The sequence below is a fragment of the Netta rufina genome (genome assembly GCF_964035555.1).
Source record: "Netta rufina genome assembly, chromosome: 8".
NCBI classification, from domain to species: Eukaryota; Metazoa; Chordata; class Aves; order Anseriformes; family Anatidae; genus Netta; species Netta rufina.
This window is the reverse complement of record NC_140131.1, coordinates 8,637,159-8,657,548: the sequence shown is the minus strand read 5'-3', so window position 1 is coordinate 8,657,548 and position 20,390 is coordinate 8,637,159. Positions and strand designations below refer to the sequence as shown.

The 20,390-nt window shown below is 42.1% G+C and overlaps 1 protein-coding gene across 1 annotated transcript in view; it reads right to left on the bottom strand.

Moving 5' to 3' along the window:
- The window catches only part of TRABD2B (TraB domain containing 2B), a gene marked incomplete at its 3' end in the record, with an annotated part of 274,442 nt that overhangs the window by 4,198 nt on the left and 249,854 nt on the right, over positions 1–20,390 (bottom strand). The window contains exon 6 of the mRNA XM_084290816.1: positions 14,247–14,516. Within this exon, the coding sequence (XP_084146942.1) occupies positions 14,247–14,516 (270 nt within the window). The remainder of the gene's footprint in view (positions 1–14,246; positions 14,517–20,390) is intronic.

The window sequence follows — 20,390 nt, the reverse complement described above, 5'->3', positions numbered from 1 at the left end:
TCCAGCCTCAAAAAAACCCTACAGTGATTGCAATTCAAGAGTCTCTGCAGAGAGACTTGACATCCAGAATTACTGCCTAATGTTTCACCAAATATCCCATGCTACAGCACAAGTTCGTGACTCCTCTTGTCCCCACAGGCAGGTTTATTCCATTCCTACTCTCAGCAGCCTTTCACATATCTTGAAGACTTAACCACGTTTCACCTCGGCCTTCTCTCATTTAAACAAACAATTCCCTCTGCCTTTTTCTGCAAGTCCTCACGTGCTCTCCCTCCATCTTTTCTTCTCTTCCCCCCTGACTCTGCCTGGTTGATCTGCATCTTCTCTGAAGTGAGCTGCCCCAAACTGGGACCTGTAGGTCTCTCTGAGGTATTACCAGCCAAATATATATTTAATATATATAATATAATAATCAGCAAAAGAAAGTGCACGAGAAGCTCTGGCTCCCAGTTAGAAGACACTTATTTCACATGCTGCCCCTCTGCAATCTCTAGGAAGATGTTTTTTCAACTGCTTTTTGCCCCCAAACCACCCTTATACTCCCAGTAACTGTTCTCAAGCTGATGGAAAACTGGTGGTACACTGAAGGATTGAGCCCTGGCTCAATTACAGGGATATTTCTATGCACATTTAATCTGCTGCCATCTTTCAGTCCCAACATGGTTTCTGTTCAGGGCGGAGGAAGTGGCCTTTTTTAAGCATAACTTACAAAGTATTTGGGGATTTTTCTGGATCAAAGGAGCTATATAAACACATGACAAGTATTTTTAATAAATGTAAACAAATGTGGACTCAGACAGCCTTTCTTACAATACAACATCTGATGAAAGAAGCTTATCAAGATGATGTGCCAGCATAGATTGAACCCTGAAAACATGCATTTTTCAACTGAAACCCTAATGAGCTAGTAAACTGGAGGAAAATTTTTTGAGTAAATACAATAATGGCTGTTTTGCATTTGTGATTTGATGTTAACCTTATGATTTTTTAAGTGATATTAAGCATATGCTTCCTGTTTCTTTTCAAACAAATTTTGCCTTTTTTTTTTTTCCTTTTTATTTAATGAACAGATGTGAAAGGAGTTGATCACATAATTTTTCTGCTGATCAGAAATAACGTCCTGCTAGTGAAGACAATTATTCTTGTAACTAACCAGACTTGTTTATGTCACCAAAACTTACTAATCAAGATTTGAAAAATATATCTGCATTGTGACCAACCTGTTGTGGTATGTAAACAAACTGCCTGGCAAGAAGTCTCACCACCCTTCTAAAAAAAAAAATACCCCCCCAAAAAAATAATGTAGGTGCTTAACCAAAAGGAAAAAAAAAAAAAGAGTAAGCTGGGGCAAAAAAAATCACACTAGAAATGTTACAAGGTTTAAAATTTGAAGACCATTACTGTAACCTCTGAAAGGGAATGTGAAGCCTCCATCTCCTGATATTTTTAGATTAAGATTCAATGTGTTTCTGGAAGGGGCTCTTTAGATCAGCATAAGCTACAGTTTCCCAATCTTTGTGTCTTTCTTCATTGCTGCCTTTCTCGTGGACACTGTTCTTGCAGCCTGAGGGATAAATCCTGCAAGATGCTGAGTCTCCTGGTCCCAGACTAGCAGGACGCTAAGCACTGCAAGCACGAGTGCTCCCAGCAAGGTTAGTTTTCACATACCTACAACTCAGCACGTCCTAAAGCCCATTATGGGATCAAGGCCAAGAGGCTCATGCTTTGGCAAGGTTCAGTTCATCAAAAAAAAAAAAAAAAAGGGAGAAAAATCCAACCTGGATCAGATTAAAGAATTGGGTTTTGGTCCAGGGGAGGCCACTACGTGTTCGCAGCAGTGTAGTAAACTGCCTTTGCATGTCTCAATGAGTGAGCTATCTCACACACTGCTTTGTGGCCAACAGAGAACGCGGGATGAGCCAAGGAAGAGCCTTATCTCTATTATTTTCTCTTTACCCTGGGGTCATTGGGACCCCAGTTCTTTGGTCGTTTTCCACAGAGCAAGAATCCACCCTCCCTGTGAGCAGCACAGCCGGAGAGTCACTGACAGGCAGCTGCAGCCACGCTGTCGATAAGAGGGGTCAGGCAACAACATCGGGGGCATTTCAACAACCTGCCGCTCTCCATCTGAGCCTGCCTTCCGACGAGATGCAAATGAGAACCATATCCCCACCTGAGAGCAACTTGGAGCTCAGATCCAGTTTTATTTCATGGCTCTGGCTCTGATGGAGATGGACAGACAGCTCTTCCCCCTTTTAAAGTGGGTGCTTGGGAGCCTCCAAGCCCCGTGTACAGGCAAAGGGCAGTGCATCTCCTGATAGCCCCACTCTTCGTTGGGATCTCTAGGAGAAAGATGATGTCTCTGATGTCCCTGGAGCAGTTTTGTCCCCCCTCTGTGGATGGGCCAGGGGCTGGAGCTGGGAGATTTGGTTTTTATCCCCACAACACCCATCAATGAACTGTCAAAACTTTGTTAAAGCACTTCACTTCTATTCCTCCCCTGACTCTGACCTGAGTTGAGACCTTGAAGCTTCAGTGTGACACCGCCAGCACGTACCCACCATGGAGTGACTTTTCAGGCTCTTGCTCCAATCTATAGGCCCAGGTGGCCACCTGCAGAACACCTTTGTGATGGCAAATTCAGCCCTGTTGTGACATCCACCTGCATTGGGGCGGAATGCTACAGGGACCTCCCGAAAGGCAGAAGGTCCTTCCAGGCATGGGTGGGACATCCTGTTAGGGCAAAGCGTATCTTATGCTGTGGGGCCAGAGGAGGGGAGAGGGATGGAGGCCATGGGGAATGCTGCATCGGAGATGGGGAAAGGTGAGGAGAAGAGTTTGCTGTCACGGTGACACAGCCTGTGGGTCCCTCAGGCATGAGGACAGCGTGGTGCAAAGAGAGACGTGCATGTTATCAGCAGGTAAGGATGGAGCAGGTGAGAAGCATCTCCAGCACAGGGCACTCTGAAGGCACTTTTCTGAACTGAACTTTCAGCAGGTGGGAAAGTTTTATTTGTACTTTGTGGTCAGGTTTAGGTTTCCCCCATCCCTACTGGAGAGTGCATATGGCCCTATTCAACCTCCTGCCCTAAAATGCTGCAAGAAAACCTTGCAAATATCTCACCCACAAATCCTGCACCCACACGTGGCAGCAGCAGAATCAGGCCCGCAGCTCCTTTTCAGACAACTGCAGAGTGGTGTAAATACACAGAATGCTGTAAAAACCAATAACCTTTGAAGCACACCCTCTGAGTAATTACCCCATTCCCATCTAATGACTTAAAGATGTTATATTCCTCTCTGATTTGGCAACAACAAAGATTCTGACCTTATTAAAACCAGCCCGTCAGGAAACTACATGTCATCCTTAAAAATAAAATAAAAAATAAAAAAGAAGGAAAGAAAAAAAAAGGAGAAAAAAAGAAATGAAATTCTTTAAAATCCCTGTGAACAATAATTCAAGATACTGTAGCTGAAGACCCATGATTTGTTGTAGAGTGTCTGGGTGGTCCTGAGGCAGGAGATGACAACATTAGCTCTTTCCTTTGCCCTTCTAAGAAATGCTTTGATGATTCTCTAATATCCTAAGAATATCCCCCTGTGATTCTGCACTGGGACGAGGCAATCACAGAGCCAGGATAATGCATCCCAGTTTTACCCAGGGCCTGGCCCTTGCTTACAGGGGATAGCTCAGAGCCCTTTGTTTCATGGGCTCTGCACAGACGTCTGAGCCAGGATGAGTTCGCCAGAGCCTGAATAGTGATGTGGCCTCAAAAACATCCACAAACTCACCCCCACCTTCTGTACACATCTGGTTGTGTACCTGATTTGTATGTGCAATTAAGGCACTCATCATCATGGCTCAAATAACCAAATACTTCTTCCACTGGTCATTGGACAGATAATGATTGCAGTATTTATAGCCAAAGTAAGCAAGAACATCAAGGTTTGAATATACAGATGATCTTAGAATGGTAAAAATCTTGCCAGTGATGCAATCTGTGCTGTTTCTGGGGCAATCTGCTGATATACAACATGCAAAGGGTTCATTTGATAGTACTGCAATCAGGTGGTTTTGAACAAAACCCCAAGCATGAGCAGAATCTTTCTCTTTTGTCTGTATTTCGCAAACTGTCCCTCAAATTAAACCAGCCCAACATACAAAACAATTTGCAATTTTTGGGGTGGTCAAAGTCGTAATCCCTATCTTATTTCTTGGGCTTAACCTTTCAATTAATTAGAAACAGAGTGACTCGGTCTGCCCTCTCCAATGTGCACTGAAGTGTTTGTTTGGTACTGTGTGGGCCCTATGGCTCAAATATTTTTTGCAGATGCACAGAATTAACCATGCATGTTTAGATGTGCTTGGGGAACACATACGTTCATAGAGATGTATATATTTGACCCTGTCACTTTCTTGTTAAACACTGTAAAAGATATCGACTTTCCCCTCCAGATTTTAAAATGATTTAGAATAGGCAGTACTGGGGAAATACCTAAAACATCCTGTCAAATTAAGTATTTTCTCCAAGACTGTTCTCTAAGACACACAATTATTTCAGCTAAGAAGATGCCTGTGCAATGTATTAAGGAACAGAATGAACAACCAAAATATAAACTGGCTTAAATGGATGTCCAACATACTGCATTTTTCCATTTGATTTTAATTTTCTTTTTCCTTCTCCCTGTTCTTTTTCCATCTCCATATAACATTTTTTTTTCTCTCTGCTTGGTCTGTATCACATTTTTCTCTCTAATTCACTGGGCTCACTTTCTTCCTCACTGCTTGTATTTTTCCAGAGTCTCTCTTAATAAGAATAATTAAGGTTGGGTCAGATCTTCGAACCTGTTATTTGGAGCAGAATTGAATTCAAGCTTGTTCCACTGAACAAAAGCACTGCCTTCCTTTTCTTTCCAGCAGACTCGCTCTCAAAATAATAAATAAAAAAAGGTTCATAGGGCACATCTACCAGGCAGTAATGCGAAGGACATTAAATTGCTGCAATGCCCACAAGGCTGGGATTCTTCCTGCTGCTTGCAAAGCAACTGTGATGATACCAACACAACACGAGCTCCTTCTCCACAAACTCTGCCAAACCCCCTGAAGGCCTGGAGATGCCACTGGTGACTCACGAAAAGCCACTTGCTGGCCTGAAGTGCTGGAAAGGCCGCAAAAGCTTTCCCTGCCAGGTATCATAACCAGGACCCTGAAGTGTCTCCACGGAACGGAGCCAAAGAATTTTGTGAGCATGGTCTGCACCGTGCCTCCCCATGGTAGCGCTATGCGAAGCATCCCTGATATCCAGCAGCTCTCCAGAAATTGGCTTGGCTCCCTTGCTTTCCAGTGCGGCGGGCTCAGACCCCAGGTATAATGCTTACTTTGTTCAGTTAAGTTATTCACGAATTGTAAAGGGGAGATCTGAGCGAAATGGGAATTTGGCCTGGCATTTTCATAATTGCAGGAACCCAGCTTTTATAGCATTAAAACCATATGAATTTAAATAAACCCTACTTCTCCTTCATCCCAGTAACTGGACTTAGACCACAGCTGCCCTCTGAGGTCCTGCTGGGTTTTCAGCACTGCCGGGAGTGGCAGGGAATCAGGTTTCCTCCCATTTCACTCTACAATGAATCTGTCTTCTTAGATAAACCTACTACCAGAGTATAACTGCGGTTAAGCCCCTCTTATAAGCCAGCTGCCCACCACAACAATAATGTCATCTTCCTCTCTGTCGTACTTTGCTTCACTCAATTTCACAGGGCACAAAGCTCAGAAGGGGAATGGCAGAACCCAAAACAAATCCCTTATCCTTTGCCCTTTTCCTCTGGTCTTGCATTGACAGTTTCACATGTGCATCTCCCTGGAATTTTAACAACAGATTTCTTTTTCTTTACGGTATCCAAGTGCCTTCACTAGAAGATATTTCTGCTATGTTATGGATTTTATTTAGCTCTGCTAAGCCTGAAGCTTAACCTTGAGGAAGAGCACATCTGCACTCTTCGGTACTTAGATACCTGCTAGATACGAAGGTCACTCAAATGCCTAAGTTCAGCTCAGGGCTGCAGTGTTTGAGATGAAGGTTTGTGCTAGCTTTTATATGGCCAGTGATGTCTTTGCCATATCTGTGTATTGTCAGAGAGGAGAGGCAGCCAGCCTTTAACACAGCAAACAGTTTAATTTCAGAGGTCCCACCTTCAACCCACGCCCAGCTTTTGACACGGCTCTATTAGCTTTTCTTGCTGATGGGAAATAGGGAAAAAACAAAACTTCCTGATGGACAACTTCTTTTTTTGTATCAAGTGTTGCAATTTAGGGAGCGCAGGTGCTTTACTACCCACTTCTGTGTTTAAGAAATCCAGCTCACCCTGGGCATAAGCCTACTCAGCACTTCTTACAGCATCTGCGACTGCAGTCAGCCTTGCAAGTTTAACACAAACCACACTCTTCACCCAACCCAAACAGCAGGGAAGAAGTGCTACTGTGTATTGAATTTTCTTTGCCTGTTAAACCCAACAACTTATTTTTCAGCTGAGTGAATAAGAACAGCTTTGTAGAACTGTGTTAAAGTGCATTCCAGGTTTAGAAGATTTCCATTTACCTGAGGGTACCCACAGCATTTATTCTTATCTGTTTGATATGAGTCAGAAAGACAGTTTTCTTTTTTTTGTGTGTGCGATAGACAATATGCCATGAGGAGCCATAATTAAATGCTCCAAGGAGACAATCCTCTGAACGTCTGGCCAGTGAAAGCCCTGAATATGGAAAATATAAATGTCAAGGCTCATATTTATGAATTGGAAGGGCCATGAAGACATCTGCTAACAAGCTTTCTTCCAGAGCCCATTTGCTGTACATGGTTATTCACAGGCAACAATAAACATGTGCATGGATTACATGCACAGCCTGCACTCCCTTTCAGATGCTGAAGAACACATACTCCAACAACACACAAATGCTCTGTTCTCATAACACAAAAATACAAGTGTGTGCAAACCTCACAGCAAAGCTCTTGCATACCAGACCACAGTGGGATATGCTGCTGGTACAGACTAAAAATAGAGGGAGAAAAAGCCTTGCATTAACACAGAAGACAGACAAACTCATTTAGTGTTAACTCTTTCAGTGGAATAAACATTCTCCTTTTTTGCCTCTCTGCACAGGAGGCATTTTGTACAAGAGCTCCAATCCTGAAACCTAATATTTATGGTGGAGCAGTTATGGATGGGAATCTCAAAAGAGTCTAACCTATTCAATCATGGTAGCTTAATATTAACATAAAAATAAACTGTAGGTAAAATAAACTTGCTGATGGAGAGCCTCTTTTTGTATCAAGAACTGCAATTTAGGGAGTGTATTTATAGATGGCTATGGTGGAGGGGTCCCTTTGTACTTGGCTCCATGGCCTATGCCAACCACATGTAGCTAGTGTTAAACGGGGCAAGTAAAAAAAATATGGGAGAAAAAGAAAATTCAAGCAGAAAATGGAGAACCACAGAACTGAAAAGTGAACAGGCTGTTCAAGATTAAGAGGAGTGCTGGCAGTGGGTAAGGAAATGAGACCGTGCTGGCTGAAAGAAACAGTGGAACAAGTGGGGATGTGCATCACTGAGCAGTGCTAGCGAAGAGATTATCATAACTCAGCAGCTGCTCGTTTTTGAAACTGAATCCTAAGCAAACATTTTATTTGTGCTGCATCAGGCAGATGCAGTGGCTCAAAAAGGCTTAAAAGGACTTGCTATGGCAGGGCTACATTTCGTCCAAGTCAGAAGTACACAAAAATGGGGCACATATAAACATGGAATATGGACTACCTTTATTTAATATATACCAAAAAAACAAAACAAAACAAAACAAAAAAAAAAACAAGAAAGAAGAGAAATCTCTTAATAGGTTCCATAAAACATCTTGTATTTTCAACCTTAATCAGCATTGAGGAGGAAGGAGCAGAAAGTGTTCTTGGATATCCAGCGCTGAAGCATACCTCACTGCTCAAAAATCTTAGCTTTTATGTGCTCCAATTTTGTTACTTGCTTGCCTTCAAAAATATGGATTTAATATTTGTGATGGACTTAAATTTTTTGAAAATAAAATACCTAACACATTACCAATAAAGAATTTCGTTTCATGACAGAAAACTGAAATCTATATATATCCCAATCATATCTCTATTTCCAAGAAACTTCAGTGTTCTTTATATCTAGTGATTTTATTTTCACGTATTTTTAGCTTTCATTAACATAGGGTACACATACTGATCATTTATATCAGTGACGAGACAAATCATAATGAAAATAAATATGCAAACATCAGCAACATTCAACTACGTAAAATCAACAGAACGAAGCAAAATGTGCAGATCTTTTTTGTGGGTCTAGCATGTGAAAGTGTGCCTGCACATCTTTGCAGCCCCATCTGGAGAATAACAAAGTAATTCCTTGACTTTACGAGGGGAAAGAAGTTATCACTCATGGCCTGCTGACAGGGATGGTCTATTAGCATGGAGATGCTAGAGTTTTGGACACAAATGTCAAGATTTCCCATCCGTTATTGCGATGCACAGGAGAATTCTGTGCTGAGTGCGGGTTTCACAGCTTTAATTAATATGTTCTGTGCACTCTGACCAACCCGATAATCCAAGAAACCTCTACAGAAAATATCTAGGGATGAGGGATATGTCATCACTGTATCATATGTTACAGTCCAGAGATTTGCCTCTTATTTATATTGCACCAAGTTATCCGAGTTATCCTGTGCTGTTATTTTACTTCCACGGGAGGGCTTGAGTGCTTCGGGCTGGGTGAAGGGCAGGATGAGAGGTACCAACATCGGTGCTTGTGTAAAAGAGGCATCAAGCCATCTGCCCATCTTAGAGGGGATCGAATGGAAATGGTAGGAGACTAAGGAGAGGAAAATACAGACTAGGCCATGTTTTGCTCAGGAGGAGGTGAAGACCCTTTCCCAGAAGCACGATGAGGCATGCAATGGGGGGAGAGAGAAGGACCTATGGACACGCTGCTTCAGTGGCCAAAATGCCATCTTCTGGCCCCTGTATATCCAAAAGAGTTCACTGAAAACTGGCCAAACTAGGAGCAGATTTTAGGCTGGTTTGACATACAAAGCCGCCATCTGCAGAGGAACTGGGATGGAGAATTTCTCCAGGAGGTGTATTGAGACCACTCAGCGTGACGGAGGTGTCTCGTATCCCAGCTATCAAACCACGAGGTTTCTCTGATGTGTAGGTATTTCTATGCCATGCCCTGGAGGCTGGAGGCAGTTGCTGATAGGGATTGTGATCGTGAAAGCTTCCTGAGAAGGAAATCCTTCCAGGAGAACAGCGAAGGAAATGGCAGACAGAAGTGCTGGAGGAAGGCCAGGGGGCCACACACCCTAGCTAAGCCCCAAACAGCGATGTGACAAGAGGAGGAAGGTGCGACTTCAGCACACCTCTGATCCTGCCTGCTGGAATAGCCCCTCAGGGAGACAGGGACCCTGCAAGAAGTCAGAAAGCTCCTGAAGCACTTCCTAATCCCCAGCCTTCAGCTAAGATTAGGCTGAGCACGGGGCAAATGCAATGGTGGCAACTGGTTGCCTGGCTGCGTGGGGACAGGCTGGAGGAGGGAGGGATCCCGCATCAGTGGGCACGCAGAATCTGTGCAGTGTCCTTACCAGAGAGGCAGAGAGGGTAATTTAAACAAACAAGGCCCCAGTGATGGAAATTTCTATCTCAAAGCCACCATATGGAGGGAAATCATCTGACCACAATTTACCTGTTAGACTTCAAAAGTGTCTAGGTCTCCTCTAAAGAAAAGCAGCCTTTTCTTTAATGAAGTTAAGTACTGTATTTCAGCACCGTGTGTTGTGAAAAGGAAGCAATTTGGATTCATTTACTGAAATTTACCTTTCAGATGCAGTTAAGTGAAATTAAAAGTTTGTCTGAGTTGACAGAGTTCTGTTTTCCATCACTGCATTGTCTTGAAAGAAAGGATAACAGGCTAAGTGCTTAAATTCCATCCAAACTGATAAGGCTCACTCTACACAGGCACACTTAGTGCAGTTTATTACACATTGTCTCCCTTCATCTATCATTGGTATAACTTTTATTTTTTTTCCCCTAAAATAATTGTTGCTTCCAGAAGAAATTGATATTTGTGATGTTATTGCATTCGTCTGGGGTTGAACAGTCTGCACTGGGCTATCAGAGAAATGCCATTTCCAATTACAGAGGGAATTCATTTTATTTCCCATTAATGGCAGGCTTTGCAGGGCTAAGCTTACACCTGGGACAATAATCTCTTTTTCTCTTGTCTGATTCTTTTCCTTGAATTTCTTTTCTATACAAGTGAAGCATCTGTGCATCCTCAGTGTATTCCCAATGCTGTCTTTGCCCAGATCTCTGCCTCAGCAGTTGGAGTGAACGTCTGATTTGCCCATGATGTCCTTCCTAATTTTTTCTTCTCATCACTGCATTTCTCTCTTTCACATCCTCCAGCTGCCATCGCTCCTTCCAAACCTCACGCCTCCTGAAGCATCCTCCCAGCTACTAACTCCCCTTCCTCCCTTTTCCCAGGGAGCTTCCCTCCCGCCCTGCTGAGGGCCACGGGAGCTGTAATGCTCCCATTCTTCTTGGGAGAGGTTCTCTATTGTTTTGGGCTGCTTGTCTGTAACCTTAAACTGTTTACCTGACCTAGAACAAAGGTGTGCCACTGATTTGGCCTTTGCTCACTACTCTGAAACATCACAGGCATCTCTGTTCTTTCAATTTACTTAGCAGCTCTTCATGAAAAGCCAGTGAATGATCTGTAATTAATTATATATTACAAGGAGAAGCTTAGCTAACACAGTGTCAACAGGAACAATAACATACTCTGTGTGCCAGACTACAGCCTTACAGCACGAGGGTTTTTACTCCTCGCTGCCCCAACTGACTTCTGGCTACAAGAGCTAGCTAGGGTCTTAATACTGCCTCCATTCAAATTCCTCCCAATGACAGACTTCAGATCTGCACCTTTCTGCAAAATCAAGTAGTTAGAAGAAATATCCTGCTACTTGAAATCTCCATTTCATTCTGGTTCTTGACAAACAATTTCAAACGAGAGTTGTAGCCAGGCAGGGCTTTTTCATCTTGTTTAGATTTGGAGGGAAGGAGGCAGATGGGAGAGGAAACCACACATTTCATCAGTTTTTTACTTTTTTAATAGCCTTCACTGAATTGTTCAGTGAAGCCTATTACCCAGGAGATCAGCAAATCTTAGCTCTGTCAGAGACAGGGAGAAGGCAGAGCAGGAGCTTTCTCATCCTCCACAGCGGTACTAACCTTCAAACACACAAATCTAAACACCGTCCACTCAGGGGTGCCAACTCAAATGCCTCAGCTGTTAAGACAGAACAAAAAGGAAAGGACAATCTCCAAGGTATAGCTGAAAGTAAATACTAATAATGATGTGTGACATTAAATGATGACTCATTTTTCATGAGGCCATTTCAGATTGTAGCTATAACCTCGGATCAGACCAGAAAGACTGTGTGAGCTGAAGTCTTAGTGGAACAATTAATTATGGATTTCCTGGCTTTTATAGGCTGGAGTCAGATCTTTGATGTTCCTTTAAGATAGTTCTCCTGTGTTCATTTCCTTTGTTTCTGTGCTGGTAGCTTGAAAAAACACCTTAAGATTTCCATAGGAGTGTAGGAGATAGCCTAGAGATCCATAGTCCATAAAAGCCCTGCAGTTCATGGCTCATAAACTCCTGTAATCCACGGTCAATAAAGCATTGGAAAAGAGCTGTATGAACCATGGTCATTTCACAGTTCAATGAGGTTCATACAAGAATCAATAATCTGGTTTAAATTCGCCTGGATTTTTCCTCCACCTGTAAATTTCCCTTTGACTTTTCAGGTTGAAAGGTGGCTCAAACAGCTGAATTCTGAAGACCTTGCATGGAAACAATGAATTTTACACAGCTTTTACGCCCCTCCCCTCCCCCCCCCCCCCCCCCCATCATAATAATGACCTAAATCCCTCTACTTTGTCTCAAAGTCAAGTTTCAGATGACAACAGGTAAATTAGGAAACTCAAAGTGGAAGAAGAACCATTAGGAGAGACTGAGCCACAGCTCAGCATAACACTAGATGCACAGAGCTCAGTCCACACAGTGACATTACATCCAGAAACAGGATGGGGGGCTCCAATTTAAGTACATGCAAATGCATAATGGATATGTGGACAGGCCAGAGTATGAGCTTCTAGTATATCAGTTATCCTCCAAAAATGAGTGCTAACAGTCTCACTGTTGAGTGCTGGTGAACTTTATTGGGGCAACACAGTGTAAGCTTACGTGCTTTGCCCATATTATTATTTTTCCTACCTGTTTCCTCCCAGGAACAGTTGTGCTACAAAGTCTGGTGACAGTCACAAATTTCTGCTCTTTTCTTGCCAATCAGGAGGGAACCAGTTAGAAAGAACACACTGTTTATTGCCTTGTGCAAGGTCCAGCTTGCAATTAATACTGATGAAACACAACTGCCAAAAGCACAATATGCAGCAGCTGGTTTATGACAGTTGAGACCCTATCCAATTTATGGGGAAACCAGAGCTGGTAGTGAGTCTGTGATTTAGCTGAACAGTTTGTAGTTTTTGTTTTGTTTTGTTTCCAGGAAAACTCCAGAAGTTGCCCCAGAACTGCAGAAGCACTAAATCCATCTGAAAGCACCAAGGCAGACTTCTCTTATTCCAGCCTTTCCTCATTTCTAGGGCTGTGATCTCCCACTAATATCTCCCTGGGATCTTTCAGCAAGCAGGCTACACACAGAGTCTGGTTCAGCACCAGCATGGTGGGAGCGGAAACTTATGTTTCCTCATCCCAATCTCCATCCTAATGAAATGGAAGTAAAAGGGATAAAAGGTTTTGATTCAGATGAAATCTCTCACGAGCACAGGGTGAATAATTTAACTCTAACCTGGAGAGCTACCCTTTTAAAGACTTTTCCTAGGAATATTTCTTACTGAAATAAAAACAACAAAAGGCACAAAGTCTGCCAAAGCTATGCAAGCACCACTGCTTTAAGCTCCCAGCTGCACATTTCCATAGCCCTATCAGGCCCAATATCCAATATCCTTTCCGGATAGATAAGAAGGGGGCAGGAGGAATGTGGCTAACTGCCAGGATCCTGCAAGATCTGACTGTTTAAGCACCCCACTTACATTACTGGTAAGGTGAGCTGGCCTAGACAGCCATGTGGAACACTGGGCCATCGTGGGACACCACGATTTGGTATGTCCTAGGTAGAAGACATACAGAATTCCCTTGTTTTTGAGGTAATGAACTATGTAGGACCAAGTGCTTTTTATCTCATGCTTAAGCAACCTCAGTAGAGAGGATCCAACACTGAACACTCCTTAAGAACAAAACAGATCTGATTCTTCTTAACAAAGCTGGCATTGACATCAGATATACCCTTGTTACAGTAAGATTTTTATACACCACTGAAATAACAACCCTTATATCACTTATCCCAAGAAAAGAAAACAACAAACCACAATGAAAAAGGCAGCAACTGCTCCTTAAAAAGAATGACTAGTAATAATAATAATAAAAGAATGCAAATATGTAGAGTTTTTTCCTTAGTAAAGGCAGAAGCCTCCAAGAGACTCTGACTTACTTGGATTGCTATGGAAAAGCACTTTAGGTGCTATGAAAATGGGAATAAGATTAATGCCAACAGAGAGACAATAATGATATGTACAGGTGAGCAGCCAGTTCCCAGTTTGTTGTTTTCAAGGCAACCTGAGGTGTTAAAAACATTTCAGCCCCAGAACGCAGAAGACTGTCAGATATCTCAAAATCTTGAAAACTCCCAGGAGGAGTCTAAATGGTTGGAAAATGGCTCAGTCTTTGGGCTGAACCTGACAGTAAATATTGGAAAATAATTAGTGGGAGTAGGGCAAAAAGAATATTTTCCCTTGTCATTTTTTTCCTGTTTTCACTCTGGTAACTGTTTGTTTCTGTATATTTTAAATATTCTGAGTATTAGCTTTCTTTCTTTCTCTTGACTTGTAGATTAAATGTTCCTATGAGCCTTCCTCCAAGTTTTTCATTATGCTCCAAAAACAACACCTCCCTCTCCATCTCTCCCATTTAGCCGTTCTCCAACCCTTCTTATGGCCTATCAACAAAGGCTGGGATCAGTAAAGGGCAACTATTTAGGAGACAGCAGGATGAGGACAAGAGCCATAAAAGTTATGACTCACCTGTCTTCTATCCGAACCCAGAGGTCATTGAATTGCCTCTGGCGATGATGTTTGTGCTGCTTCTTGTGCCATTTCTTCTGCCGGCCAAACTCTTCCAGCTGGCTGATACTGTCTGGCAACAGGAGGTGAGGAGACAGGCTGTCTTCTTCATCCATCTGCTGGGGCTTCAGGGAAGGAGACGTCAGTGGGACCTGCTCAGAAAGCTGGAGGGCAGGCAGGGCTGTTGCTGAGGACCCTTCAAAGGCTGGACTTGTCTTTGTCGTTCTTGAACTGCAAAACATATTTAAACATTTGGTGAACACGTGAGAGGCAATGCTAAGAAAAGGTGAAGACAGAGGACTACACTACTTGTTGGGTGCTGCTAGCTGCTAAGGAGGTGTACAAGGAGAGAGGCTTTTTTCTGGAGCAGTGCCTAAACACAGCAGTGCATTTCCTAGAAAACTACCAGGTAAACACCAATCTGAAAAAGGGTGAAGAGACAGATGATAAACCATTGTTGATTTCTTACATTTTAACTGTTTCTTACAGGCTTTGGAGCCTCCTATATGGGTTACTATCACATCCTGCAGTGGTCTGAAGGCTAAATGGCAAAACTGAGACACTGAGGAAAACAAATTTTCAACTAACGAGTATCCTAACAGAAGCAAAACTTAAATGAATAAGGTGCCACTAGATCCCTTCTTTTTTTCAACTTTTGATATCATCTGTGAGAAACAAATAATTGTTTTGACTGCAACACTAATTATATTAGTGCATCTGAGTAAGGACTGGTGATGGGGAAGCCCAAACTGATGACAGAAGCACAGTCTAATGGCTGGGCTGCTGGGACAGGATTTGTGAGACCCAAACTATAGCAGTTTTTGTATAATTAAGAAGTGAGGCAAAAAAAGGGAGTAAATGACCTCTCCCGGGGCACCATGAAACAATACTGCCAGAGCTCTTCACTTCTGCTGTTTGAAATACTACCACCTCTTGCATCTGACTGTAAATCTGCAGCAAAAGGCCTTCTATTGATTTCATCTTCTAGAGTTTCACGGATTTTAGAAAAAAAGTCAATATAAACTCTCTTCTTTGATATGTGGCCATGTCAATTTACATTTTTGAGCTATGATATCTGAAACAAAAATCTAATAAAGCACTACTGACACAACGGGATATTTTTATTTTTTTTTGAACTTCAGTAGAAGTTCCTGTTTGGTCTTAATTGCAAAAGAGGATGGTCCAATGAGTTGCAGGTAGAGAAAATGGAAGAGAAATAATAGGCAATATGAAGCTGTGGTCTGTGAAACTATTTCTATTACATGGATGCTATGACTTTTATGACAGAAACAATTAAAGCCACGTGAAAAGCTTTGCCTCCTGAGTGAAACCAGTAAGACATTTTAATGAAAAAGTAATAAGAAATCCTAAACTTCATTGGTGACAATGTACAAAATGTGCTGCAAGTGAAACCACATGTTTCATTTACGGAACATTTTGTTCTCTTCCAAAAAAGTCACATCTACTACTAATAATGGCAGCTTTTTTCTTTTCGATATTTTTGATGTCCATTACAATAGCACTCAGGATGGTCGTATCTATTTCCACCGCATCACGTTTCACCTAAAGGTCCTTCCATCTTTACTAGCTACTGAGTATTAATTATCACTCCTATGAGACTCACTGGCAACTACAGTAACTTTGTCACTCATAGCCAACATTAATGAAATTTTTTCAGAGATCATATGACATACAGAAAAGAAAGACACTTGTTTAAATTCTAAAATTCTCCAATGTTGCTTTCATTAATAACAGACCAAGAAGTCCCATACTTTCCTGTTTTTTTCCAAGCATTCAGACTTTCAGCGAGTCAGTTTTGAACTCATTCACACTCATTCCACACTCTGTTTTTATTGCACAGAGAGATCTACTGGTTCTAGGTGTTTTTTTTTTTTTTTTTTTTTTTTTTTTTTTTTTTTTTCGAGTAAGACTTTCTCCCATGATTCACATTGAGGATGAGTTTTCATCAGTGCAGCAACATTCTTTGCAAGACCTTGGAGCTCTCCAAAGTTTTCATGTCTTTTTCACTGCACTTATGACTGTGTAGCAACACCATCTCCACAGTCCAGTAAAAGGAAAGGCTCTCAAGATTTCCAATGGATGGGTCCTTCAGGTCACAGAAGACACTCTTAATTTTTATCCAATCATGTTGGTGGACCAGTGAGGTATCAACGTGCAACTGCAGCCACTTGGTGGCTTGGAAGATAACACTCGGCAAACTTGGCAGGATGGTTTGGGCAGCTGGGAAGGGCCTGGACCAACCGTACACAAGCAGCAGGTGGGCAACTGCAACAACAGTGGGCAGCAGAAATCCCTGGCCTCATCGCCTCCTGCACTTATGCCAAAGCAATGGGAATAGAGGTTGGTTGCTACTGCCCAAAGATAGATTGTGCTGGTACTACCCTGGATGCCTCTGCTCATCAGTGTTGTGCGAATGCACTCTTCCTACAAGCCATCCACCCACATGCACATCAAGGTGAAGAGCCCCGACCCTGGCTACCAGGCTGCAGAGGGCAGAAACATGGTCAGAAGGCAAGAGAATGAAGCAGATGCAAGAACCTGAAGCTGAGCTGCTGCCAAATTTCTGTTTCTACTGGCTTTGTGGAACCAAAACCATGTCTCATGCTCTGATCAGTTGGCAGTGAGATCACATCAGTAATTCCTCGAGATGCTCAAGGCAGGAGCAGCCCCCACATCAGACATCTGCCAGTAAAAGCCTGGGGCCACCACTTGGTTCCCTGAATGCTTTTAGAGACATCTGAACACATACTTTCCACCTTTTAACACCTACTATTTTGTTACACATGTTTATCTTGCTCTGAACTCCTAGTAAACTGGAATCAGTGGAGAGGTGTTTTTAAGGGTTGAGATTTTAGAAACCACTTAATAGGACTGGCAGCTCACTTCTTATTAAAATTAATGAGTTTGGGCATCAAAATCCCAATGGTGGCTTTAAAAGCTTCTGGCTTAATTGTTTCCACTGCCATCACATGAGCCACAGGTTGTAAACTCGATATTTCAGAACATTCTTTGGGAAGAGAATAAATAAACATTGAAGAAATGTTAAAATGTTGTAACCCAAAGAGGGTCATAAACTAACCACTTGTTCTTTAGAGTTGACGCATAGGGAATATATCCATTGTGGCAACTGCATATTACATTTGGTCAATATTTGTTCCATTATTCCTCTACTACTAATAATTATCCCAAGGCCTAAGAAAGACTGTTGAAGATTATATGTTGATGCATGTTTGCATCTATATGTTTTAAGCTATGTTGAAGCACTGAAGCTTGAGAATATTGGGAATCAGAGGGGTGAAATATCCTTGGTAAAAACATCTGCAGACTCAACAACTCTTCCTAATAAATGAAAACAAAATCACACACAGTATGTGAAAAATAAAATGGTCTAAAAAAAACAGATACAATGACAATAACAAAAAGCCAGTTGTCAAGTTTTAGACATTTAAAAATGATTTGTTTTTTGAAATTGACTTAATAAAACCTAGAGAGCTAATTGTTTCCAAATCTGATCATCATCCTTCAGACATTTAACCAAAAGTAAAAATAAAACCTTTAATCCAGCAGAATATGCACATTTAATCCAAATACATTGTAAGAATAAAGATATTTCAATTCAAAGTGAGGTAGACTGCCTATCAGATGATAACCTTCCCACTGATTTAATTATTTTTTTTTTATTAATACATTTATAATGAATTTATTCCTATTCTGCATTTTCCCCCTAAAAAAAAGACCCCTCCTTCCCCCCAGTATTTGCAATAGGATACCTGGGCAATAGATCTCTTCGCTGCATGAAGCTTTACCATTAGATTCACTGATGATTTCATGGACTATTTCATGCCTTTCCTTTGGTCTCAGTCTCACTGCACTTTGTTAGCACAGCTGTACTGGATGAAACCGTGGGGATATAATATACTTTTTTTCACTCCTTCACTAGTGCTGAGACAGCTTTTCAAGATACATAGCTATTTTTAAAGCCACAGAAAAGTAGAGCTGGTTTTCACTTTGTGAGGCCACAGTGCCTTTTCTTGAGAAGGAGTGAGAAACTCTTGGGTGAGAAACCACCCAAATATCTTGGTCCACACAAAGATCTCGGAGATTTTTCATGAATAACTTGATACAACTCCAAGCTCAGAGGTTCCACCCATTTTTAAATGTATCATTCCCACATGGGACAGTGTTTGAGAAACTAAAAATATTTCAGGCCCTTAGGTGGGTTTCTCTCATCTCTGACCTTAATTTCCTTTCCTGGGATGCACAGTTCTGCAAAACAATTTCCCTGAAATCATGCAAGTCCAAATAATAAAAGTAGGGAGTCTCAGCAAACAACCTAAGTTGCTTTATCCTATGGTACAGAAAATAGTAAAAACAGGAAAACATTTGTTCTTATTCATTCTTGAAAATGCTTAATCCCACAGACAAAGACCCCTGTGGTTTTGTTTCACTTCTGGTGGGTTTGCCATCCTTTTCTAATTCTTTTCAAGAATTAAAAGAACAAAACAAGACATGCAAGTAGATTAGGCAGTTGTACCCTCCATTAGACTGTCTCAGCATTTCTCTTTCTGCCTTGTGGTCTCCAGTGTCTCTGTTGGCACTGATCATAGAAATTTGACTCATCATCAGGATTTGCCAGGCTTACAGAGGGAATCTGGTCAGAAAAACAAAATGAACATGGTGAAGTCCTGTAATAGCTTCTTTTCATAATTCCCATGCTCATAATTGCTCTAGCCCTACTTCCCCTCAACCCCAAGCCACCTGGGAGTGCAGATGTGCCTTCCTACCCGCCAGGCAAGGACCCCTCCTGCCCTCACATCATCTGTCCAGTTCCTGCAGCTCAGAGGGCTGTGACCATCTCCTGAGTGGAACACCTCCTCCACAGGGCCACAAATTTGCCCTTGCTTTAGCTCATGAGATAGGAGATGCCATTCAGAGGCCCCCACAGAAGCACCTCCTCTTACAGCCAACTCACTTCAGCCACTCCTCAGCAACAACAAGGAACCTGCTCCCCAAGACAACACTTTTAAAGCACTTTGCTACCTTCCACACAACTAAATCCTTCATCTATTTTTCAGCAATTTTGTGGTAATGTCTTTGTTCACTTGGATATGCACAGAATCTCTTAAAACCCAAGTTTGCCAATTTGTTATTTGCATCTTGTCTTTGTGGTGTGAGAAATGGAAAAGCACCGTTCAGCACACTGCCATGGTTTGCATGCACTTTCAAAGCAAGGCGCCGGTGCCGAGCTTTTTCCTTTGCTCCTTGCTTCAATTTTCAAGACTGTCAGACAAGGAAAGAATTTGTGTCGAGAGACAAGCTGTGGTGATAGCAAGGAATGTGTGATGTGGCAGCTTTATCCTTATGCCACCGTTCTTGGGATGCACCAGGACTGCAGCCAGGCACTAAGTTAAGAACATTTTATTATAGATGGATTCCCATAAATTCCAATTTGGGAGTCTTTGTCAAAGCAAGAATTCATCAGTCCTTCACAAGCATCTTGCCTCCCCTTGCCACAGGCCACAGAGACATCTGCTTCTTGCTTTTCTTTTTCCTTACGCATCTCTCAGAGAAAACAGTCATCCTTACCACAAGATGGGCATCAGAATGTCCTGTCCCACAAGAAGCTTGACATTTCTTTCTTTTCCACGCTAGGATGAAACTCGGGATTTCCATAGCTCTTGGGAGAGCAGCAAACAAAAGGAGAAGAGAAAACCAGGCAGAAATCCTAACCCACCCCAGCACAGCTTATAGGGCCTCTCACTGTTGATGTACATTACAGATTTAGGCTATGGTCTCTCACATTACCAGGTGACACCAGTACATACCACCATGGAGTTAATCTCCTTCAAGTTGAAAGCGTGGATTTATTTATTCCTTACTGCAAAAGAGAGTAACTCCAAAGAAGAGATCTGAGGACTAGATTTGTCCGATACCACTTCAGGTGTCCAGTCAAATTGTTTAATCAATCACCATATGCTTCCCCTACAGTCAAAGGGAAAAAGGTGAAAACTCAGGCTGCTGATTTATCCTCTGTGTTTGCATTTGGATTCTCTGGAGACACCCACCCCGCTCCTTTAGCGACCA